At 42.5% G+C, this 25213-nt stretch overlaps 2 protein-coding genes and 1 non-coding gene across 4 annotated transcripts; 1 reads left to right on the top strand and 2 right to left on the bottom strand.

Moving 5' to 3' along the window:
* Positions 1-15677: 15677 nt before the first annotated feature.
* On the bottom strand, positions 15678-15749 carry TRNAM-CAU (transfer RNA methionine (anticodon CAU)). The gene has a single exon. It is a non-coding gene; the product is annotated as a tRNA-Met (tRNA).
* Positions 15750-15952: 203 nt separating this feature from the next.
* On the top strand, positions 15953-22932 carry ILF2 (interleukin enhancer binding factor 2). 2 transcript variants are annotated; one of them, XM_077156211.1, is made up of 14 exons: positions 15953-16104; positions 17164-17223; positions 17766-17808; positions 18210-18314; positions 18715-18792; positions 19148-19250; positions 19888-19953; positions 20244-20360; positions 20841-20919; positions 21144-21231; positions 21707-21768; positions 21844-21958; positions 22178-22268; positions 22408-22932. In XM_077156211.1, exons 1-14 carry the CDS (start codon positions 16100-16102, stop codon positions 22566-22568), a joined length of 1173 nt encoding a protein of 390 aa, XP_077012326.1. In that variant the 5' UTR covers positions 15953-16099; the 3' UTR covers positions 22569-22932. The 2 variants fall into 2 exon arrangements, with proteins under 2 accessions (XP_077012326.1, XP_077012327.1); XM_077156212.1 differs by lacking the exons at positions 15953-16104; positions 17766-17808 and having other exon boundaries at positions 17184-17223.
* A 154-nt stretch (positions 22933-23086) lies between these two features.
* Positions 23087-24930, bottom strand: SNAPIN (SNAP associated protein). The gene is made up of 4 exons (XM_077156217.1): positions 24718-24930; positions 24444-24490; positions 24067-24185; positions 23087-23733 (listed from the first exon to the last, which is right to left on the bottom strand). Exons 1-4 carry the CDS (start codon positions 24885-24887, stop codon positions 23635-23637), a joined length of 435 nt encoding a protein of 144 aa, XP_077012332.1. The 5' UTR covers positions 24888-24930; the 3' UTR covers positions 23087-23634.
* Positions 24931-25213: the final 283 nt, after the last annotated feature.

Here is a 25213-nt window from a genome sequence, read left to right as displayed (position 1 = left end):
GGCTCAGCGGGCGCGGTGGCTGCCGAGCGCCCGCACCATGGCCTCGTCGGTCCCCACCCGCTCAGCGGCGGGGCCGCGGCATCGGGAGCGCCGGCGGCGCTCACCCGGGGCCCCGCTGCGACGGCGGGGTCTGGCGGCCGGAGGGCGCGCGGCGGGCGGCTGTACCGGGGCGGGCGTTAGAGGGGCGCGCGAGGGGCGCCGCGGAGCAGGTGGGACCGAGAATAGGAGCGCCGGGGCCGAGAGGATCTGAGGGTGAGCGAGTGTGTGAGTGTGTGAGTGTGTGTGTGTGTGTGTGTGCGCGCGTGTGATAGAAAGAGGAAGGGCGCGGGGGAGAAGGATGGGAGAGGGCGCGCGGGAGGAATGGGAAGGAGTGTGGGTGTTTGTGCGTGTGTGAGCGCCTGCCCCGGGGAGGGTGCCAGAAGGGGCGTCCGGCCGGCCCTAGTCTCCGGCGGCCGGGGGGGTGGGGTGGGGCTGGGTGGGGGGTAAGGACCTGCGCCAACACCGAACCCTCCCTCCCCGCGGCTTCCCCTCCCCGCCTGTGTGACAGAAGAGCCAATCCTGGATCCTTAACTCCTTCCTCACCACGCCGAAGTCTCCAGTGCACTGGGGTCCCCCAGCCCGCGGCGCCCCCACCCCCACCCCAGACCCTCTTCCTGCTTCTCCGCAGCCTCAAGTTTCCTGCTTGAAGAAGGCGCGCCCGCAGGAGGGGCTCGCTGGAGAGGCGGGGAAGGGGGGCTGGGTGTTCGAGCAGCCGAGGGCCGCCGGCGCCCCCCTCCCGTGGCCGCGTCCCTCCGCTCCTACCTGACTCAGTCTGGGTAAGAGGGAAGGACCTGCGGGTTTGGGATCCCGGCAGGAAGAGGTGTGAGGGTGTGGATCCGTGTGTCCGGGACGCGCGGGAGGGTGACACGTTTTTGCAGAAGGCGTTCCAGTGGAAGGCGAACCCAGAGTCCCGGTTACCCGGGCCGTCCACGATTCCCCTCCCGGGTCCTCCCCAAGGTCTTTCGAAGGGAGCAGATTAGCCGAGGCAGAAAGACCAAGGGGGAGGGCGGAGTTAACAGCTCAGTTCCCGAAGGGTTATTTAGGAAGGTGGTTCTCGGCGTGCGGAGCGAGTGTGCGGAGCTGGTGTGCGGCCTCGGGGCGGCTCCCGGAATGTGGGTGGGTTTGTTTCGTGTTGGGGAGAACTGCTAAGAAGGGGCAGCTGGTGGTGGCGGGAGATGGCGTTGGGAATGACCAGTGGGAGGCAGAAATTAGGAAGAGGGCTTGGGCCTTAGACGGCGGGGCGCTGTGTGTCCGCGGTGGGGCGAGCCTGCCCTCTACTGGTTAGCGGGAGTCCTGCCGGTTGGTGCCGCCCGGGTCGCCAACCCAGCGCCTCGGCTGTACCTAAGATTAGCAAACCTCCTCCCTTGAGCGGACCTTTCCAGAGGACCTACTGTGCGACAAGCACCCGGCCAGGTGCTGAGGGCGTTAGTGAGAATAGGAATATAAATGTGTGCCTTTGAGGAGCTCTGTTAGGGACAAACAGCGATAATGCAATTTGGATAAGCACTACAACACAAAAGTGAACAAATTGCCAAGGGGCTCAGATGAGGGCTATTAATTCTGTCTGGGTTGTGGTCAGGAAAATCCACAAACTGAAATAATTCAACAAGGATAGAGGTTGAGAAAGTTATTCTGTGCAGAAACATTAGAATGGTGAAGTATCTTTTCTATACATGGAATTTTAGGAGAATTTTGAAAATTATCATGGTCTAGAGCAGATGTTACAAATGGTGGCAAATTCAGACTTCAGGTAGGTTCAACAGACGCTGTTGGAGAGCAGTTAAGTCGTACTGCTGGGGCCAGGGGTTATTGGCTGCAGGATACACAGCGCAGTGCCTGGGGCTGTGCACAGACTGTTTCCTGGGAGAGAGGCCCTGTCTGGAACTGTGTAAATGGGGAATGCCCAGGGCCTCAGCGCCTGCACAGAAAGGATCAGGGAGGCCCCTAGGTTTTAGCCTGAAGAGATTCTCCAAACTCCTTGTATGGATTAGTCCCAAATGGCAGCACTCCCACAGACCAATGTGCAAAGATTGGGAAAGGTGTTTTCTTTTTTTTCCTCCTCCTCCTCCTTCCTTTTCTTAGCTACTGGCATCCAAAGAAAGCTCTGCTGTAACAGTGGCCGGACACAAGCTTAAGGAATAGATATTCCAGAGTCTAAATTCCAGAGATCACACCCTAAATTATCAAAATGTCTGGGTTTCAACAACCGATTACAAAACATACAGAGAAACAGGAAGTGTTTTTCAGGCAAAGGAGAAGATTAAAACATTAGAAGCCATCAGTGAAGAGGAATAGACCTGGCACATTCCAGACAAAGACTAAAAGGAAAAAAAAGGTCCTAAATATGCTCAAAGAGCTAAAGGAAAACACAGGCAAAGAATGAAAGGAAATCAGGAAAATGATAGATGAACCAAACAGAGCTGAAGGCCACAGTAGTAGAAACTTAAAATTCCCTAGAATGTCCAACAGCAGATGAAAGCTAACAAAAGAATCAGAGAACTTGAAGATAAGACCATTTAAATCATCCAGTCCAAGAAGTATAAAGAGGGAAAAATGAAGAAAAGTGAATGGAACCCGAGGAAACTGTGGGACGCCTCTAGCTTATCAGTATGTACATTGTGGGAGTCCTAGAAGGAAGAGAAAGACAGAAAGAGGCAGAAAGAATATTCAAAGAAATTAGAGTTGAGAATGTCCCATATTTAATGAAAGACATAGAACTACACACCCCAGATGCTCAGTGAACTCCAAATGAGATGAACCTAAATGAGCCCGCCCCACAGCGTGTTATAATCAAACTCTTAAATGGCAAAGAGCAAGAGAGAATTCTGAAAGTCACAAGAGAGAAGCAACATGTCACAAAGAAGCCTTCAAAAAGATTAAGTGCCAATTTCTCTTCTGTAACCAGTGGGGCAAGAAAGCAGTGGGAAGACATATTTAAACTGCAGAAAGCAAAGGACAGCCAAGAAAGAATTCTGTATCTGGCAAGCTGTCTTTCAAAAATGAGGGAGAGATGAAGACATTCCCAGATAAACAAAAGCTGAGGGAGATAGATCCTACAAAAAATGTTAAAAAGAGTTCTTCAGGTTGAGAGAAAAGGACACCAGACAATTGATTGAAGCCACGTGAAGAAATAAAGATATTATTTCTCTGGTAAAGAGAATGACATGGGTAAATATAAATACCAGTACTCTTGTATTTTCTATCGGTAACTCCACTTTTTACTTCCTACAAGATCTACAAGGCAAATGTATAAAATATGCCATTTGTGATGAGAACTACAGAAAGGTGGGGAATGGAGAGGTATAGGAACATGGTTTGTTTGTACTGTTCAAGTGAATTTGGTATCAAAGCAAACACAGTTTTTATAGATTAAGGATGTAAATTTAAGCCCCTGGTAACCACAAATAAAAGAGCAGAGAATATGCAGATTCACCGAGACAGAAAGCGGAGTCCAGGTTACCAGAGGTGGGGGGCAGGGGCTATGGGGAGTTAATGCAAAATGAGTGAAGGGTTTTGCGTTTGAGATGAGGGGAGAGGTAATGGTAAAGGACGGTCCTGAAGGGACCGCAGCTTTGTGACTGTGATTCATCCGGCGGAATGGCATGTCCGGAGAGGTTGGGATGGCAAGATTCCTGTTATTTATGTTTCCACAATTAAAACAAAAAGAAAGAGAAAGTAAAGAGATAATGACAATTAGAATGCAATACAGATACTGGATGGAGTTTAAGAATGGAGGAGAAAAGGCTCAAAAGGACATTATTGGGACAGAAGAAAAAAATTGGAATATAGGATGTAAACTTTTTATCAACGTTAGATTTCTTGGACTTGATAACTGTACTTAAGGTGACCACCTAAATGAATATCTTTCTTTGTAGAAAATGTACATGGAAGAATTATGTGTTCAAGGAGTGTTATGTGTATAGCCTGCTCTCGAATGTTCCGAAAGGAGATCGATGCTCGATAGACCAATGGATAGATAAATGATAGAGAGGATGATAGGGTCAAAGTGGCAAATGTTAAAATTGAATTCGGGTATCTGGGAGAGGGTGGGGGTATATTGAAGTTCTCTGTATGGGGTCATAGTATTATTATTTTTTTAAATTTAAAAACAATTTTAGTGTATAATATAGCATATATACAAAGCAAAGAATGAAAACAATAATTTTCAAAGCACTCTTCAAGTAGTTACCGGACAGATCTCAGAGGTTGTCATGGGCTACCATACCGTCATCTCAGATTTTTCCTTCTAGCTGCACCAGAACGTTGGAGGTTAGAAGGAATAAATATTTTTTTATCATCACAGTTGACATTTTGTGTGTGTGTGAAAAATAACATATATGCAAGAAAGCAGTAATGTTCAAAGCACATCGCCACATTAGCTGCAGAACAGATTTCAGAGTTTGGTATGGGTTACAAGTCCACCATTTTAGGTTTTTATTTCTAGCTTCTCTAAGGTACCAGACTAAAAAAAATATCAGTATAATGACCCAGCGATCATACTCATTTGTTAAACCCGACCTTCTTTGTATAATTCCACCATCACCTTTGATCTTTCTCCCACTGGGTTTGTATTATTTTTTTGCAACTGTTTTCTGGATTTGAAATTATTTTAAAGTAAAATTAAAAAAAATTAAGCAGATGGTACATAAATATCTGGATTTCTGGGTGTTCTTGAAATAGTGGAAGAGCTGGCAATATCGGTCCTGCCTCCCCTCATGAACAGTCAGCCAGGACCAAGTCCCCGTTTCTTCCTTTAGATGAGTCCAGCTCACCACCCTTCCGGCCCACACTGCTTCCCTCATCTGCATTCCCTGAATGGCAACAATATAAGTCTGTGTTTTCAACTCTGATCTAGGATGTAAGAGGTGTGCATGTAGGAAGGACTGAGGAGAGGCTGGAAAGAGGGTGGATGAGGACAGATCATGAGAGCTTTTGTGTGACAGGGTAAGGATTCCAGAGGCAGTGGAGGTAGGCAGGAGATGGGAGATGTTTCCCGTGTGGCAGTCCACTGGACTTCGGGAAGAGAAGACATTACACAAATCACTGGGGTCTGGGTGATATTGACCTAGTCATTGAGAAGCTGAAGCAGCAGGTGTTTGGGGGGTGATAATTGTAGTTTACTGAGTTTTAGGCGTTTTTGTAACTGAGTTTCTCTCTCAGTAATGGTGGACTAAATAACCTGTCCGACCTTCGAGCCGAAAACAACTAAAAATGATGGATGGAATACTCTTACAGTTCAAATAACTGGAAAGACAGTGAGGAATGATTGTTCTGAGGGCATGAAAGAATAGGAAGACAGGATGATTAGTCCACAATGGGGCTGCTTTTACCCTGGGGTCATTCATTGATCTGAATCATTGGCAGAAAATAGGCTGTGTGAAGCTAGTAAGTCAAAAATTGGAGTTCAAATATTCTCAAAGGTGAGAACCCTGGTAAACCATCTCCCTTGGCTGGGTTAGGAACCTGGAAAGCTGCACTCCAAGGGAAAACCTGGGGGTAGAGTAAACCAGAAGTGTCAAACTAAATTCCCAAACCAAAATTAACAGTCAGCTGAAGAATTGAACAGCAGGTTAAACTCAACTGAGGAGTGATTCGTGAAAGGAGAGAACAAACTATTCAGAATGAAGCATCAAGAAAAAGGAGGGGGAAATGTAAAAGAGTTAAGACCTAGAGGGTACTGTGAGAAAAGCAATATTTGAAGACAGAATGACTGAGAAATTTTAAAAAATGGATGAAAGACATCAAGCCACAGATTCAATGGATTCACAAAGCTCAACAAACCTCCAGCAAGATTTTAAAAAAAATCCATATTTGTATCTGTCAGAATGAAACTGCAGGAAACTGAGTCAAAGATAAAACCTTTAAAATAACCAGAAAAAAGATTAGCTTTAAAGGAGCAACAATTAGTCTAACAACTGTTTTTTGACGGCAAACATGGAAACCAAGACAGTCGAATAATATTGTAAAGGGGTTGAAATAAAAGAACCTCCAACTTAATGTATCAGTTAGGGTTCTCCAGAGAAACAGGCCCAACAGGATATGTGAACATGGATGTATATATATAAGAAATTTATATTAAGGAATTGGTCACTGATGGTGGAGGCTGGTAAATCCGAGTGTAGTAGGGCAGGCTAAATTCTGAAAGGCAGAGGAATTCTGATCAGAAGGACAGTGAAGTCTTGAGTCCAAAATCTGCAGGGGAGAGCCGCAGGCTAGAAACTCAGAGGGAAGTAGAGGGTGTAGCCTTGAGGCAGAATTGCATCTTCATGTCTGGAAACCTCAATTCTTATTCTGAAGGTCTCTAACTAATCGGATGAGGCCCACCCACATTATGGAGGATAATCTCCTTTACTTAAAATCAACTGATTATAGATGTTAATCCGATTTACAAAATAACCTCCACAGCAGCAGCTTGGCCTGTGTTTGACCAAACCACTGGACCCCGTAACCTAGCCAAGTTGGCACATAAAATTAACTATCACACCGAGGAAGGAGAAAATATCCTTTGAAAATAAAGGTGATACAGTATGTAGATACCCTTTCCAGTTTTTGGATTATTGGAGTAGCTAGAGGGAAATACCTGAAGCTGTTGACCTCTGATCCGATAGCCTGGATTCTTGAAGATGACTAAATAACTATAAAGCTTTTAAAGTGTTACTGTGTGGTTGTGAAAAGTTTTTGTCTGACACTCCTTTTATCCAGTGGTTGAACAGATAAGTAAGAAAAAAAGGAAAATAGATAAATAAATGATGGGGGGGTGGGGTGTATGGGATGTTTTGGGTGACTTTTTTACTTTTATTTTTCTTCTTTTGGAGGAATGAAAATGTTCAAAAATTGATTGTGACGATGAATGCACAGCCATATGATGACACTGTGAATCACTGATTATATACTTTGGATGATTATGTGGTATGTGAATGTATATTATATCTCAATAAAATTGCGTTAAAAAAAAAGAACCACATGGAAGCTTGAGATGGGTGAACAGTTAGCTAATGAGGTTGAACTTAATTGTAAAGGAATTGTAAGAAGAAAAAAGGTGAACAATTAACACAAACCAAGATTTATACTTAACAATAACATTGTAATATACTTTCATTAATTGTAAAAAAAGGCAATATACCAAAGCTAAATGTCAATAAGAGGGGGATATAAGGGAGGGGTATGGGATTTTTTTTTTCCTTCTTTCTTTCTGGAATTAATGGGAATGTTCTTATATAGATTGTGGTGGTCAATGCATAACTATGTGATTATGCTGGAAGCCATTGATTGTACACTTACAATGGATTGTATGGTATGTGAATAAAACTGTTTTTAAAAAGAAACAGAGAACTACAAGTGCTGGAGAAGATATGGAGATAGAGGTATGGGCTGTTCACTGTTGGTAGAGAAGTAGAATTGTGCAGCCATATTTTCTAGCTATTCCATTACTAGGTAAATAGTGGAAGAACTGAAAGCGGGGCACAGATATCCATTTGCACGTGGATGTTTACAGCGGCCTTATTCACGACTGCCCATGGATGGAGGCGGCCCAAGGGTACATCAGCTGATGAGTGGCAGGGTGAACTGTAGTGTAAATGGATGGTGGAATATTGTGAGGCTGCAGAAAGGAATGAAGTGATGAGGCAAGCAATAATACGAATGGACCTTGAAGGCATTATGTTGAGCAAAATAGCCAGAAACAAAAGGACAAATATTGTATCGTCTCACTAATGTGAAGTAACTATAATAAGAAATCTCTGAGAGTTAAATTCGAGAGCATAGGAGAAACTGGGACACATGCACTGCTGGTGGGAATGTAATGGTGCAGCTGCTGTGGAAGACAGTTTGGCTGTTCCTCAGAAAACTAAATATTGAGTTGTCCTGTGATCCAGTAATACCATTACTCGGTATATGCCCAGAAGAGCTGGAAGTAGTGACACAAACAGACATTTGCACACCAATGTTCATAGCAGCAGTATTCGCAATTACCAAAAGATGGCACCAAGTACCTGTCAACAGACGAGTGGATTAACAGAACGTGGTATATACATAAGATGGAATATTATGCAGCAGTAAGATGAAATGGCATCCTGAAGCACATGACAAGATGGATGAGCCTTGAGGACATGATGCTGAGTGAAATAAGCCAGACACAAAAGGATGGACACTGTATGACTCCACTTTTATGACCATGGTAAGGGTAAAATCAGAGGCTTGTAATACAGAATATAGGGGACCTAGAACTACATGGAAGCTTGAGATGGGTGAACTAGTTCAAGGTGGTCCGCTAGTGGGTCTAGAAGTAGTATTACCATACTGAAGGTGAACGTGATTGAAAGGGTTGTATAGACCCGTGTGTCCCACTGATTAACACAACAAATATAAATAAGTTCTTGCATGAACTACTGCAAAGGTATGAATTTTGTACAAAGAGTGTTTAATCTTAGTGTCCAGAGGGAAACTGCTGTTGCATGCCCTGGGTTGTGTTTAGCTGGAGAACATCAGCAGGACCCTAGCAACATCAGGGGTAAATAATGGGGGGAGGGACAAGAGTTAGGGTGAGGTTGGATTTTCTATTTGGTGAGGGTGTGTTTATGGTTATATTTCTCTTGGGAACAATGAAATTATCTAAAATTGAGAGTGTTGATGGACTGTAGATTTTGGACGTTATACATGAGGCCCGGTGGATGGAGTTGGCTGAAAGGTGCACTGACCGGGAAGTAGACTGGTGAACGATGGTGTGCACAGATGATCACATATTGTGCTGCTACAAAAAGGGACGTAGTTGTGAGGCATGCACCGATGTGCATGAACCTGTGGACATGTGGTGAGGCAAAAGAAGTCAGAAACAAAAGAGCAAATAATGAACGATCTCTTGTAGAAAATACTTATGGGAAAACTGGGGCCTAGATTGTAAACTCTTACAGCAGACACATTTAGTCTGGAGTGGTAATTGTTATTTCTGGATTTTGAGAGGCTGTTTTTTTATATGTGTAACCTGGTATTTAGAGATAAGAGTGAAGCCAACCAGTTCGGGATTAAGGTAATTCAGAACACAGAGGTAAGGAAGACATTGTCTATATTTTAAAACCTCCTCTACTCTTTGAGACCAAAGGAAGAAAGGTTTATTTTTTTCCAGAACCTAAATTTTCTGTAGCATAGTCTAACTCAACCTGTCTGGATAGATCATTTAACCAATCCAAACACAGGGAGCCCAGAACAAGAATGAGGGCCTTTAATCTGTATAGCTTAATGTAATGCCTGGATACATTCCAGAGTATATTAAGCAACTAATCAAAAAGTATTGGCAAAGTCCCTTGAGAGATGGGAGAAAACTTACGGAACTATTAAACATTATAATCAAAAAGTATTGACAAGTATGACAAGTGCTGGAGAGGATGCAGAGAAAGAGGCACACTTATCCACTGTTGGTGGGAATGTCAAAGGGTGCAACCACTGTGGAAGGCAGTTTGGCGGTTCCTCAAAAAGCTGAATATAGAATTGCCATACGACCCAGCAATACCATTGCTAGGTATCTACTCAAAGGACTTAAGGGCAAAGACACAAACGGACATTTGCACACCAATGTTTATAGCAGCGTTATTTACAATTGCAAAGAGATGGAAACAGCCAAAATGTCCATCAACAGAAGAATGGCTAAACAAACTGTGGTATATACATACGATGGAATATTATGCAGCTTTAAGACAGGATAAACTTATGAAGCATGTAATAACATGGATGGACCTAGAGAACATTATGCTGAGTGAGTCCAGCCAAAAACTAAAGGACAAATACTGTATGGTCCCACTGATGTGAGCGGACATTCGAGAATAAACTTGGAATATGTCATTGGTAACAGAGTCCAGCAGGAGTTAGAAACAGGGTAAGATAATGGGTAATTGGAGCTGAAGGGATACAGACTGTGCAACAGGACTAGATATAAAAACTCAAAAATGGACAGCACAATAATACCTAATTGTAAAGTAATCATGTTAAAACACTGAATGAAGCTGCATCTGAGCTATAGGTTTTTTTTTGTTTTTTTTTTTTTACTATTATTATTACTTTTATTTCTTTTCTCTGTATTAACATTCTGTATCTTTTTCTGTTGTGTTGCTAGTTCTTCTAAACCGATGCAAATGTACTAAGAAATGATGATCATGCATCTATGTGATGATGTTAAGAATTACTGATTGCATATGTAGAATGGTATGATTTCTAAATGTTGGGTTAATTTCTTTTTTTCCGTTAATTAAAAAAAAAAAAAAAGTATTGACAAAGTCCCTTGAGGGATGGGAGAAAAATTATGGAACTATTAAACACTACCACTGGGAAAACCCCTGATACTGTCAAACATTAGGGATACCCAAGTCAATAGGCCAAGTTCTTGATCTTGATGCTTACTTTTGTGAAGCTTATGTAAGTAGCGGAGCAGCTTAGCCTACCTATAGGTATGCCTAAGAGTCATCTCCAGAGGATCTCTCTCTCTCTTTTTTAAAAAATATTTTTATTGACAAAACAACATGCAAACACAAACATACTTTTTAAAAAAATTTTTTTAATAAACCCAAACAACATACAAACACGAACATTCATAACATATGAACATTCCATATTTGGTGTGCAATCAATGGCTCACAATATCATCACATGGTTGTATATTCATCACCATGATCATTTCTTAGAACATTTGCATCACTCCAGAAAAAGAAATAAAAAGGGGTGCATGGGTAGTTTAGTGGTTAGAATGTCTGCCTTTCATGTGGGAGACCTGGGTTTGATTCCCGGACCACGCACCCCCCCCCCCGAAAAAAAAAAAGAAAGGAAAAAACTCATACATACCATGCCCCTTACCTCTCCCTCTCATTGACCACTAGTGTTTCCATCTACCCAATATATTTTAACCTTTGTTCCCTCTATTATTTATTTTTTCAATCCGTATTTTTTTACTCATCTGTCCATACCCTAGACAAAGGGAACATTAGACACAAGGTTTTCACAATCACACAGTCACACTGTAAACGTTATATCTTCATACAATCTTCTTCAAGAAACAAGGCTACTGGGGCACAGCTCTGCAGTTTCAGGACTTCCCTTTAGTCACTCAAATATACCATATACTGAAAAGGGATGTCTATATAATGCATAAGAATAACCTCCAGGGCGGGCCACGGTGGCTCAGCAGGCAAGAATGCTTGCCTGCCATGCCTCGAGAACCTGGGTTTGATTCCCGGTGCCTTCCCATGTTAAAATAATAATAATAATAATAATAATAAAAAGAATAACCTCCAGACCTTAGGTAGGGCATGAGATTTTGTAGGTTTGTCCAGAGTGATGCCTCGATAAATCCCAGAAGGATTTCAACAGTGAATAAAAAAGTATTTGCAGAGTTCCCTTAGGGGAATGGTAAGAAAGGGGGAAAATTCAACCTCCCCAAGTGGGGAATTGTTTTTTTTAAAATTTATTTATTAATTAAAAGAAGTAAAGAAACAAAATAAAACAACATGCATAATCAGTAATTCACAATATCATCACTTAGTTGCATATCATCATTTCTTAGAACATTTGCATTAATTCAGAAAAAGAAATAAAAAGACAATAGAAAAAGAAATAAAATAAACACAGGAAAGAAAAAAAAAGATTATACCTACCATACCCCTTACCCCTCGCTTTCATTGATCACTAGCATTTCAAACTAAATTTATTTTAGCATTTGTTCCCCCTATCATTTATTTTTATTCCATATGTTCTACTCCTTTGTTGACAAGGTAGATAAAAGGAGCATCAGACACAAGGTTTTCACAATCACACAGTCACACTGTGAAAGCTACATCATTATACAATCATCTTCAAGAAACAAATGGCTACTGGAACACAGCTCTACATTTTCAGGCAGTTCCCTCCAGCCTCTCCATTACATCTTGAATAACAAGATGATATCTCCTTGATGCATAAGAGTAACCTCCAGGATAACCTCTCGACTCTGTTTGGAATCTCTCAGCCATTGACACTTTGTCTCATTTCCCTCTTCCCCCTTTTGGTCGAGAAGGTTTTCTCAATCCCTTGATGCTAAGTCTCAGCTCATTCTAGGGTTTTTCTCAATCCCTTGATGCTGAGTCTCCGTTCATTCCAAGATCTCTGTCCCACGTTGCCAGGAAGGTCCATACCCTTGGGAGTTATGACCCATGTAGAGAGGGGTAGGGTGGTGAGACTGCTCGTTGTGTTGGCTGGAGAGAGAGGCCACATCTGAACAACAAAACAGGCTCTCTTGGTGAGCTGAGATTTAGCATCAAGGGATTGAGAAAACCTTCTCGACCAAAAGGGGGAAGAGGGAAATGAGACAAAGTGTCAATGGCTGAGAGATTCCAGAGTCCAGAGGTTATCCTGGAGGTTACTCTTATGCATCAAGGAGATATCATCTTGTTATTCAAGATGTAATGGAGAGGCTGGAGGGAACTGCCTGAAAATGTAGAGCTGTGTTCCAGTAGCCATTTGTTTCTTGAAGATGATTGTATAATGATGTAGCTTTCACAGTGTGACTGTGTGATTGTGAAAACCTTGTGTCTGATGCTCTTAGGCCTAAATTTTAAGTAGACTTGACCTATCCTTTGTGGGGTTAAGTTTCATATGAACAAACCCCAAGACTGGGGGCTCAGCCTATAGCTTTGGTTGTCCACACTGCTTGTGAGAATATCAAGAATTCAACTTGGGGAAGCTGAATTTCTCCCCGTTCTCACCACTCCCCGCAGGGGGCTTTGCAGATACTTTTCCACTCACTGATCGAATCACTCTGGGATTCATCGGGGCATCACTCTGGACAAACCAGCAAAATCTCATGTCCTATCTGAGATTCCAAGTACTTATGGCGTTCAATCAAACTATTTACATAAGTTATATTAGGAAATGCACTAGTCAAAATATAAATTTTGTAACAAGTAAACATTTTTTGCTTTAGTCTCAGACAGAAGGTGACATTTAAAAATATTAATTACCATCTATTTTCAGTACCCTACAATAATGACATTCCTTTGTTCTTCCTCATGCAAAAACATTTTTAAAATTGTACATTGTACATTTCACACTCTAGGCATTCCTAGATTATACCATCTCAATCTTTAACATCTATCTTTCTTTCTGATTTCATTTATGTTCCCAGCCCTCCTCCCTCTATCATTCTCACATGCAGCTTCATTCAGTGTTTTAATATAATTATATTACAGTTAGGTAGTATTGTGCTGTCCATTTCTGAGTTTTTGTATCCAGTCCTGTTGCACAGTCTGTGTCACAAGTGGGAAATTCTTGATATTCTCACAAGCAGCGGGGACAACCAAAGCAATAGGCTGAGCCCCCAATCTTGGGATTTGTTTATATGAAAGTTTATTTACTTAACCCTGTAAAGGATAAGCTAAGCCACTTAAAATTGAGCCTAAGAATCACCCCCAAGAGAACCTCTTTTGTTGCTCAGATGTGGCCTCTCTCTCTCAGCCAACACAACAAGCAAACTCACCGCCCTCCCCCTCTCTACGTGGGACATGACTCCCAGGGGTGTGGACCTTCCTGGCAACGTGGCACAGAAATCCTAGAATGAGCTGGGACTCGGCACCAAGGGATTGAGAAAACCTACTCGACCGAAAGGGGGAGAAGAGAAATGAGACAAAATAAAGTGTCAATGGCTGAGAGATACCAGAGTCGAGAGGTTATCCTGGAGGTTATTCTTATGCATTAAGTAGATATCACCTTTTTAATTAAGGTGTAACAGAGAGGCTGGAGGGAACTGCCTGAAAATGTAAATGTAGAGCTGTGTTCCAGTAACCATGTTTCTTAAAGATGGTTGTATAATGATATAGCTTTCACAATGTGACTGTGTGATTGTGAAAACCTTGTGTCTGATACTTCTTTTATCTACCTTATGGACAGATGAGTAAAATGTATGGATTAAGAATAAATAAATAATAGGGGGAACAAATGTTAAAATAAATTTAGTAGATTGAAATGCTAGTGATCAGTGAAAGGGAGGGGTAAGGGGTATGGTATGTATGAATTTCTTTTCTGTTTTCTTTTTATTTCTTTTTCTGAATTGATGCAAATGTTCTAAGAAATGATCATGATGATGAATATACAACTATGTGATGAGGAAAAAAGAATGTTCATATTGTATGTTGATTGGTTTTATTAATAAAACTTTTAAAAAAAGGAATAACCTCCAGGATAACCTCTCAACTCTGTCTGAAATATCTCAGCCACTGACACTTTTTCTCGTTTCTCTCTTCCCCCTTTTGGTCAAAAAGGTTTTCTGAATACCTTGATGCCAGGTCCCGGCTTATCCTGGGATTTCTGTCCCACATTGCCAGGAAGATTCACACCCCTGGGAGTCATGACCCACGTAGAAGAGGAGGGCAGTGGGGTCCCTTGCCATGTCGCTTAGAGAGAGGCATATCTGATCAACAAAGAGGTTCTCTTAGGCCTAATTTTAAGTAGGCTGGCCTATCCTTTACAGGAATAAGTTTCACAGGGGTGAACCCCAAGATTGGGGCTTGGCCTATTGATTTAGTTGTCCCCACTGCTTGTGAGAATATCAGAAATTCTCCAAATTGGAAAGTTGAATCTTTTCCCCTTCTTTCCCACTCCCTAAGGGGACTTCACAAATACTTCTTTATTCACTGTCCAAATCACTCTGGGATTTATCGGGACATCACACTAACCTGGACTACCCAACAAGATCTCATGCCCTATTCAAGATTCTCTTATGGGATCTTATGGTACTTATGGTATCAACTAAACTGACCATAAAAGGTAAATCAGGAAATGCACTACCCAAAATGTAAATTTTATACCAAATAAACTCTCCCTTTAGCCGGAGGACCTCTTTTGTTGCTCAGATGTGGTCTCTCTCTTTCTAAGCCCAGGAACAGACAAACCTAATATATGAAAACAGAAATAGGAATAGTGATTCCCTCTAAGGACAGGGCAAAGGGGTATGAGGTAACTTTCTAGGGTGATGAAAATGTTCTTTATCTTAATCTGGGTAGTGGTTACATAGATTTAAAACATTACTCAACATTAACTAGCTATACTGCTAAGATCTGTGCATTTTAATGTAGGTAAATTATACATCAATAAAGTATGTAAAACATTACACAACACAGTACTTAATTCTGAGGGGAATGAAGGTGGTAAATGGAATTAAGTTATTCTTGTATTTTTTCAGGAGGACTTTCTGAAGTCAGAGATGCGTGTTGTAATTTTTAGGGTAGACACTAAAAGGGTAGAAAAAAGAAAAGAGTGCATAACTTCCCATTAACAGAGGGGGGAAAATAATAAACATTATATCTCCCATGACAAAGAAGGCAAGAAGGGGGAAAATTAACAGGAGGGATAACAGCCAGCACATAGTAAAATGATTGATTTAAATGCAAATCAATACAATGTCTCCCTTTCTGCCTCAAGTTGCTGAACTACACAGAAGTGTGATGTATTAATCGCTTCCTAAGGACCCTTCCTCAGTACACTTCATTCGCCAGTGCCAGAAAAATCTTTGAAAGGCTGCATTTATAAGGGAAGAAAAAACTGAAAAGATGGCGTTCACATCTATTAAAAAAATTGAAATCATACGTATCACCTTTCTCTATAAGGAGGGAAATAAAAGAACCAGATAGCAGAGGATGGTTTCGATCCATCGACCTCTGGGTTATGGGCCCAGCACGCTTCCGCTGCGCCACTCTGCTACCTGGTGTTCAGGGCTTGTAAAGGTCATATAGAAAGTATTTACAATTGGTGGCGTTCGAGGTGTTCAGTTCCTCCAAAGAGCGCTACCTAGTTCTTGAAGAAGGAACTGCCGCCATTGCTGTCGAGCCTGTTCTTACTGGCTGGTTCCCGACACAGCAGGCGTCTTTTATTGGTTCTTTGCTTATGTCTATTGGTTTATAGAACCAATAGACAAAAGCGGCGGGATAAGGCGGGAGCCAATAGCGCCGGGTTTTGTTGGGAGACACCGGCAAGCTGCTTCTCCAGTTGTCCGCTCCTCAGAGGAGAGGGGCGGTTGGCGCGGCCTCCATTGTTCGGGATTTAGGGCGCCATGAGGTAAGGGGACCGGGGCGCTGTATGAGGATTTTGGATATTCGACTGAAAATGTTGGGAAGGTGGGCCGAAAGGAGTCGGAGGAGGATTGGGGATTGGCCTAAAACCTGAGAACTCCCGGCCTGGTAGCGGAGGAGGGGTCGGAGGCCGGCTGGGGCGGGGGAACGCGGGCCTGGGACGGGGGTGGGGCCCGGGCGCGGGAGGCGGGTTCGAGGCCGCTGTCTCTGGATAGGGGGTGTCCGCGGATCCCTGCCGGACCCTCCCCGCTTCTGGGCTGAGACGGCTGGATCGTGCCCCATTCATCCTCACTGCCAGTTGCTTCACGTGTAGGCTATGATCACTACATTTTTAAATGCCTTAGTAGATAAATGAGCACTCACTTTAATCTCGGAAATGTTAGGATTGGCACATCTCCCAGGTATTACGGTAGGGGCTCTAGGTGTTAAGTATCTGGGTCCCGTTATTAATTGAGGTTATGATTAAATTATCCATAATGAGGAGAAGTGTGATCGAAATACTGTCACTAGGCTCCCGAAGGTTCAGAGCGATGAAGGGAGGCTAATTCGAAATGATGTGGTGGGTATAGTGGAGTTGCTACAGTGAGGTAAAAAGAAAAAAACCTCCCAACTTTCTATATCAAGAAATTGATTTAAATGATACTACATTAATTTAATGGACTACTACACGACTATCAAAAAGAATGAGATCACTCTGGAATGAGATCACTCTGTACACAGAAAGGAGTACATGCTGTATTAACTGAAAAAAAGCAATTCAGATAAGTACATAGTATGACTTGCTCTGAATCTTGAAAAGGAATATATATGTTTGCATATTTTGTGTGTTTGTATGTGAAAACACCATGAAAAACACCAGAAAGAATACAGCCCACACGTTTATGGGGAACGAAACATTTATGGGGAATAAAAGGGGAAATTTTACTTAGTTTTACATTTATTTAATATAAATAAATGGTGATGTCTGGCTATTTTCAAATGACTTTGTAATCTCTTTTTAAAAAAACTTTTAAGAGTTTTAAAAAAACCTTTCATACATTTCTAGGGGTGACAGAGGCCGTGGTCGTGGTGGGCGTTTTGGTTCCAGAGGAGGCCCAGGAGGAGGGTGAGTGCCAGTTTTTAGCACCTCTGCACTGGTTGGTTTCTCTTAATCATTTAAGTAGGAATTTGGAGTGGACTAATGTTATGTTAGGTGTAGCTGTGATTTAACATCTCTTCTGGTGCTGTCCTGCTAAATGTTGATTTTGCTAAGAAGGATCATCCCCCAGGGGACTGACCCTGATTCTCAAGACACAAATGTTTTCAAAACTCCAATTTGTAGAGTATATGGAACCTGTTAATTAGGTGTCATTGGTTGGGTGAAAGGTTCGATGCAGTATTAGCAATTGTAAGGTAGAACTTTCAACTTTGAGCAGTCGTTTTATTTCTCAGTTAAAAGTTTTATCTGTTCAGGAACCTGAATATCTGAATGCTAAAAAGATTTCTCTCTCTTGATGTTAGTCTCCAAGAGATGCTAGAAAACCAAAGTTTTGGAAGAGAGAACATAAAAACATTGTTTAATTCTGTTTCTAGGTTAAGGCTGTTTGTGCCAAACATCTCATTTGATTTCTATGTGGTGCATAATTTGGACTGTTTTCCTTGTTTTAGGTTTAGGCCCTTTGTGCCACATATTCCATTTGATTTCTATTTGGTGAGTATCTGGGGTTAGTATGACTTTCCTGGCCACTGTTTACCTTAACATAGAAATGGAGTTTAGCATTTCCCAGTTATTGAAGTTAAGTGGTAGTTGGAATAGGAACAAGGACTTGTTAATAAAGTTGGGGCTTTGAGTTAGCTGTGTTGCGTTGCATACAAAGACAGTGTAAGCAGGGTGAAGAGATAATTTCTTGGCTACTGTTGACAGTAATATGATTGAACTTTTTATTTCAAATAAGAATATCTGATTCATCTGTTAATGTGAAAGTCGTGACCTTAAATTATGGCTGTTCTATTGTATATATTATTGTAGCAACAGTACAAAGTACTTATTCCTGTATATTATTTTGAGTAAATATTATGTTTGTAGTATTAAATAGTTTAATTCTTGTTCAGTGTGAAATGGCCTTCCCCCGGGTCAAGCCAGCACCTGATGAAACCTCTTTCAGTGAGGCCTTGCTGAAGAGGAATCAAGACCTTGCTCCCAATTCTGCTGAACAGGTATGCTATTTTGGTTTCCTTCCTGAGATTTCTGTAGTGGTCAGAAAAGTGAATAATCTCAGATGAGGTTAAGAGTAAATAGTGTTTTCAGAGACTAAGCTCAGAAAGCTTATTCTTATTCTTATTTCTTATTATTCTTACTTCTTCTTGTGGGTAGAGACCGAGAGCCAGCTGAGTATATTAACAGATTATTAGGCATTCAGGTTTTTATTGGAGGATCTCATCTATGTGATAAAAAATGTTCTTTTCTGGCATATTCAAGGCCAGAAGGGTCAAAATGTTTTTAAAGCCTGTGTTGGTATTAAGCTTGTATGGAAAGGATTATGAGAAAATATTCAAATTCTGAGAAATTGCTTGTAATTTTTCACCTTAGGGAGTTTTGTCTCATGCTGTTTTTCAGGCGTCTATCCTTTCTCTGGTGACAAAAATAAACAATGTGATTGACAATTTGATTGTGGCTCCAGGGACATTTGAAGTGGTAAGTTTTTGTTGATTTAGTTCTACAAAGGGGCAGTCTCATTTGTGGAAATTTCCTTGGCTTCCTCTTAATTGTTCAATTCCCTGTTATCCAGATCCAAGCCTAAAATGGGAACATGGAATTCCTTTGTAGTACCAGTCTTGTGAATGGTACTGTTCACAAGTACTGAACAGTGCCTGTCACTGTTATCAGTTAGCCATGACTTATCAGGCTTTCATCTGGTTTTGGGGATATGGTTTGACCTCTGTAACATCCAAATATGGGTAAGAGGAAGTTGTGTGTAATAGAGTTATGAGAACATCTAGGCAGTCTTTTTTTCTTTAAAATTTCTTTTCTGAAATCCTTTTTTCAACAGCAAATCGAAGAAGTCCGACAGGTAGGATCATATAAAAAGGGAACAATGACTACAGGACACAATGTGGCTGACCTTGTGGTAATCCTAAAGATTCTACCAACATGTAAGTATACCTCTTTTTGGCCATGGAAGCAGAACATAACAATTGGGTTTTGGGCATAGGGATCTTCAAAGCCCAAATTTCTTGTGAGAAAGGATGTTTAGAAGACAAATGGGAAGTTTATTTTTTAATGTGTGTTGGGGCGACAAGGGGCAAACTCAGGAGTGTATCGGGAAGAACGTATGGCCAGTTATTATAGAATGGTGTTTCTGAACTTAAGGCAATTTTGCAACCCACCCCCACCCCACCCCCGAGGACACTGAAGATTTGGCTGTGTCTGGAGTCATTTTTGCCTATGGAGTGTTACTGCCATCAAATGGGTGGAGACCAGGGATGCTGCTAAGCATCCTACAGTGCACAGGACAGATCCCCCTCAACAAAAATTATCCAGCCCAAAATGTCATTAGTGCCACTGATGAGTAACCCAGTATAGGAAAAGGGTGTGGGTATAGGAGATGACCTGTTCCCTGAGCCTTTCAATTTTCCTTGGCTTCCCCTTTTAGAAGTGTTTATTCTATTACCTGCTCTTGTTCCAGCCTTAAAGGTGGGGAAGAAGTGATGTGCAAAGTAGTTTAGAGATGTATAAAAAGCCTGCATTAATAAACTATAACCTTCATTATCTCCTTTTCTCTTAACCTAGTGGAAGCTGTTGCTGCCTTGGGGAACAAAGTTGTGGAAAGCCTAAGAGCACAGGATCCTTCTGAAGGTTTGTTACTGAATATTTATTTAGTAGCCATAGGAGCTAGATCTTATAAATAAATTTTCAACAAAGTCAGGTCAAGTGGAAGAGTAAGAGTTTTACATTGGGAAGGTTTTGGGAGGAACCTGAGTGTTCACAGTCCATTTGAGCTTAACTGAGCTCTGTATTCTAATACCTCATTCTGGATTCTTTTTGCTATTTGAAAAAAGCCACCTGTTTCCCCTCGCCCCACTGTGGATTTAACTTTGGTCATCTAACGGAAATGTGAGAGTTAGAGCCTTTGACTTTTCTTTCAGTTTTGACCATGCTGACCAATGAAACTGGCTTTGAGATCAGTTCTTCTGATGCTACAGTGAAGATTCTCATTACAACAGTGCCACCTAATCTCCGGAAACTGGACCCAGAACTCCATTGTTAGTCCTTTTTTCCACTGCTTGGATATTTGGGGAATATTGAAAATACAGTATAAAGTTGCTGTTGGGTTTACTTAGCTTGTTTCTGTCCACATTAAAGTTTCATGGAATTGAGGGACTTAAAGTTTCTTAACTTTGCAATCTCCCTCTACAATTTGGATAGTTTTACCCTTGCTAGTGATATATTTCAGGATGGCCATGAAAGCAGTTTGAGGACTTAAGAAAATACATAAGGATATGTTATGGGGGTAATAGGCTTTTAGAGAAAATTACGGATTGCTGCATGCTTCTAGACTTGATTTGGGAGAGAATAGTGAGTTTTGGACAAGGAATTTGCTAATAGGAAGAACATGGGGTGTGTTGAAGGAAGAGCTAAATTATTTTGCCCTCATTCCAAGTTCTTGAACTGTGGTGGTGGAATTGAGTTGTTTGCTTTAGACAGGAATGTTTCATCTCATCCTGTCTTTGCTTGTCTTCTAGTGGATATCAAAGTGTTGCAGAGTGCCTTGGCAGCCATCCGGCATGCTCGCTGGTTTGAGGAAAATGCTTCTCAGTCCACGTGAGTCCCTTCCTGACTATTTTGAGTTAAGTTAATCTAACCCTGCTAACTGCAGTGGATACCCTCCATACTTCCTCTGACAGATCTGTTCTGCCTGTGATCTTCTGTTTGGATTTTGGTTTTTACTCTAAGCAATTTAGATTGACAAAGAATTTATAGTTTGGGACATGTCGATTTCAACCCTGTTATCTCGGGTGTACATTATCTTACTATTAATCCATCAGAGTTAAAGTTCTCATCAGACTGCTGAAGGACTTGAGAATTCGTTTTCCTGGCTTTGAACCACTCACACCCTGGATCCTTGATTTACTTGTAAGTAAAAAAAAGGCAGTTGGAGTTTCTTGTCATCCCTCTTTAACAGTAGTTACTCTGAAACCCTCCAGGATCTGGTATTTGAAGCTTGAAAGAAATCTCATTGGTGGAAAAGTAATCCAGTAAAAATTTAGTTTTATTACTTTATTGGGTTTTCAGTGAGTTGAATAGTTGAGTTACTGTGCCCCCTTGTCTATGTCATTATGCTTTCATTTCATTATTGTTTTACTGGAGAGAAATTACTGAATGAGGAGTCATTTCAAAATTGTCCCCTGAATGTGAAAATTTTGGCTAGACCTTAATAAACAGATTCCCTAATGCAAATCCGGTTTATTATTTTGGGGGGGACATGGGCAGGCTCCAGAAATCAAACCCGGGTCTCTGGGATGGCAGGCGAGAATTCTGCCACTGAGCCACTGTTGGAGGATAGAATCACCACTTTGGTGGCACACCTACCAGATTTATTATTTTCCAGGGGCACTATGCTGTGATGAACAACCCTACCAGACAGCCTTTGGCCCTCAACGTGGCATACAGGTACAGCCTACTTTGGGTTTGGGGCTGGGTATAAGTTGTTTTGTGCCTTTTAAAAATCCCTCCCTTTTGTTTCAGGCGTTGCTTACAGATTCTTGCTGCAGGACTGTTCCTGCCAGGTTCAGTGGGTATCACTGATCCCTGTGAGAGTGGCAACTTCAGAGTACACACAGTCATGACCTTGGAACAGCAGGTATTGGGACAGTATGAAATGGTCTGTTCTCCACTTTGGAATATTCCTGGTCAAAAGACAAAGGGAATGACATATTGGGGGGCAGGAACGTGGGGTTCTCAAAGACTTTGGTCCAGAGATTAAAAGTTGTCTTCATTTTTATTTTCACGAGGATGATTTTAGTCTAATAAAGTACTTTGATTCTCTCTGCTAATTTATCCTCCCTTTGCTTTCCTTCAGGACATGGTCTGCTACACAGCTCAGACTCTCGTCAGAATCCTCTCCCATGGAGGCTTCAGAAAGATCCTTGGCCAGGAGGGTGATGCTAGCTGTGAGTGATCACTGTGGGACAGGGTTCCTTGTCGTACTGAGGTCTACAAAGAAGCTGTATATACTACTCAGATATTTCACCATATAAATAATGACATATGCTGGGCTACTTGTCTGAAATCTTCTTTCTTTTCTTCTAGATCTTGCTTCTGAAATTTCCACCTGGGATGGAGTGATAGTGACACCTTCAGAAAAGGCTTATGAGAAGCCTCCTGAGAAGAAGGAAGGAGATGAAGAGGAGGAGAATACAGAAGAACCACCTCAAGGAGAGGAAGAAGAAAGTATGGAGACTCAGGAGTGAAACTCCCCTCTCTTCACTCCCTTTCCTACCCCAGGGAGAGACTAGAGCCTGATCTAACTGCTACTGTGCTTTATATGGTAGCATTTCTGTGGGAAAAGGGAGAGCAGGAAGGAAAATAAACTCTGTAGAAAAGATTTCTTTCCACTGGGTTCTGATAATGGGCTTAGTAGCCAGAAGTCTCCTATTTATGACCTATGCCTTCCATCTGTAGTGATGCAGAACACCAATTTTTCTTCCTAATACTCCAGAATCCCCAACTCTTGGAAACTCCTCTCAACCAGTACTTTGTTGTTGAAATGTTGTGAACTGTTAGTGTCTGGAAATTTTTTTTTTCTACGAAAAACAATTAAAGTACTTCCTAGTAGGACTCTTGGTCTTGTTTTTCCTTGGCATCTGACAATATTTTTTGTTTCTTCTTGCTTTCTGTACTCTTCATTGAAAAATGATACTTGGGTAAAGCTACTAGAATTAAAGTACAAACAACTCAGAACCGTTCCACATACCAAAGTAAACTAGAACACTGTTTAAGCATTTATTGAATCAAATGATTCTCGCAACACTGCTACCGTATTCAAACCAGTGCAATCAACAAGAGGGTGGACTGAAGTCATTCACCTTGACTTTGCCTGCCCTCGCCTCCAAATCCTCTGTGTAAACAAAGGGAAATGAGAAGTCGAAGGTAAAGGATATGCTGCCCAGACCCCAATGACCAGGCATTTAACAGGAAGCCCTACTCTGGGCCTGAAGGAGGAGGTGTGCTTTGAATACGTAGCTTCTAAAAATCAAATGTAGAGGCCTCAGCTCATTCTTGGAAGAAAGCAAGAGCCATAATAACAAAGTCTTTTAAGTCCTTTGGAATCTGCTAGGTCCAGCTGTATACTGGTTTCTTGGGGTCTACACAAGTGGTTGCCTCAAACACAAACCCTAGGGCTGCCTTTTTGATGTCCCAAGGTCTATCAGGATAAAGATAAAAGTGTCATAGAGAGTCTTATAACTGTTGAAACAAGGCAGCTGGCAAACAGTACTTGTGCTATTTTGAGGCCATGGGTCCATCTTCAGGCCTGTGTTATTTGCTTGGGGAACCAGGTGGGTAAACTGAATCCAGCATTGCCCTCCTGCGGGCTGTTTCCTTGACGACACTGTGGTTTAGACGTCTCAGCCGTTCCTATAAGACATGGAAGATTTGGAGTCTAATAACTGCTTTCTGAAAGGCTTTAGAGCTCACTACAGGCAGTGAAAAGTATCTCGGATTTGGTCCATCTCAAGTTCAGTCTTCTAAGGTAAATAACAAATCACAGCAATTGGGTTTTGAGAATGAGGGGACAGTTCATTACGGCTGATACTAGTTGGCAACTCTCTTCCCCCCTCCCCCCCAGTTTCTTTTTTTAATGTGACTTTTAATATATTGAGGACTTTGTGACACCCCTTGAAAACTGAAGAATACCTGGAGGACTTATAGGACAGGGCAAAAAGTCACTGTTGTAGGAAATTCTTTTACCTGGGCATTCTGTAGAATGTTGTTGACCAACACAACTCGTCGTCGGGCATTAAGGAGCTTCTTCACGTAAGGGTCGAGATCTAGGGCCACCTTTTGGTCCTCATTGATGCGGCACAGTTCTGGGGATGGAAGTGAGGTGCAACTAACACCTAACGGCTTATCTCCTGTACTCAGGGAAAGGACAGTGATGGGATGGAAAATACACTTTCACCGACATGGGCTACAGCCACTAGAAATTTAAGACTTACCTGGAAGGAGACCATTGACAGCCCTGATGTCCTAGAAGCAAGTCACAGTCACCCAGCCCAGAGGTTGGCAAAACATAAAATCTTGAAAATAACCTGGAGGGTTCCAGGTAAATGAGAATGCTCACTCACCCACAGCTAGGTTGTCAATTTGTTCCCGGAGCTCTACCTGGCTCTCTCTGCAAAGGGGTGCAAGGCCCTGTCAGTCCCGTAATGGAACTTAGGAAACCGATTCCTAGTGTTTCACAAGTGCTGAGCGAATAGATTCTCAAGCCCCCACCTGCAGCCTTCCAGCCGTTCTGCCCTGCCTCAAATCAATTTTCCAAATTTATGTTTGGTCCCACTAGACGCCAGCGAGAAACCGCCCTTCCCTTGGCCCCGCCCCCCAACCGGCCCTCTCCGGCACCTGACGGCGTGGACGTGAGAGTCGAGCTGTTGCACAGCCGGTCTCAGAAACTCTAGGAGCCCCTCGGCGAAGAGGTCGCGGCCTGTGGGTCCCGCCACCGGGGTCCCCGCCCCAGACACCGCAGCAGAACTAGCCCCCGCCATCACGAACTGCCCGAACGTCCGGAGCATGCCGCGGGGGCCGCCGGGAACTGAAGCTCGGCCGCGGGTAGCCGCGAGGGGGCGCTCGGGAAGTGGCACCCGCCCACCCGGAAGTTGGGGCTTCTGGAGATGGAGTCTGCGCGAACAGGGCAGGACGCTCGCCCACCCGGAAGCTGGGGCTTCTGGGAGATGGAGTCTGCGCGAATAGGGCAGGACGCTCGCCCACCCGGAAACTGGGGCTTCTGGGAGATGGAGTCTGCACGAACAGGGCAGGACGCTCGCCCACCCGGAAGCTGGGGCTTCTGGGAGATGGAATCTGCACGAACAGGGCAGGACGCCCGCCGGCCGAGAGCCCC

This window comes from Tamandua tetradactyla, chromosome 4 (assembly GCF_023851605.1).
Source record: "Tamandua tetradactyla isolate mTamTet1 chromosome 4, mTamTet1.pri, whole genome shotgun sequence".
NCBI classification, from domain to species: Eukaryota; Metazoa; Chordata; class Mammalia; order Pilosa; family Myrmecophagidae; genus Tamandua; species Tamandua tetradactyla.
This window is presented reverse-complemented; position numbering and strand designations above follow the sequence as displayed.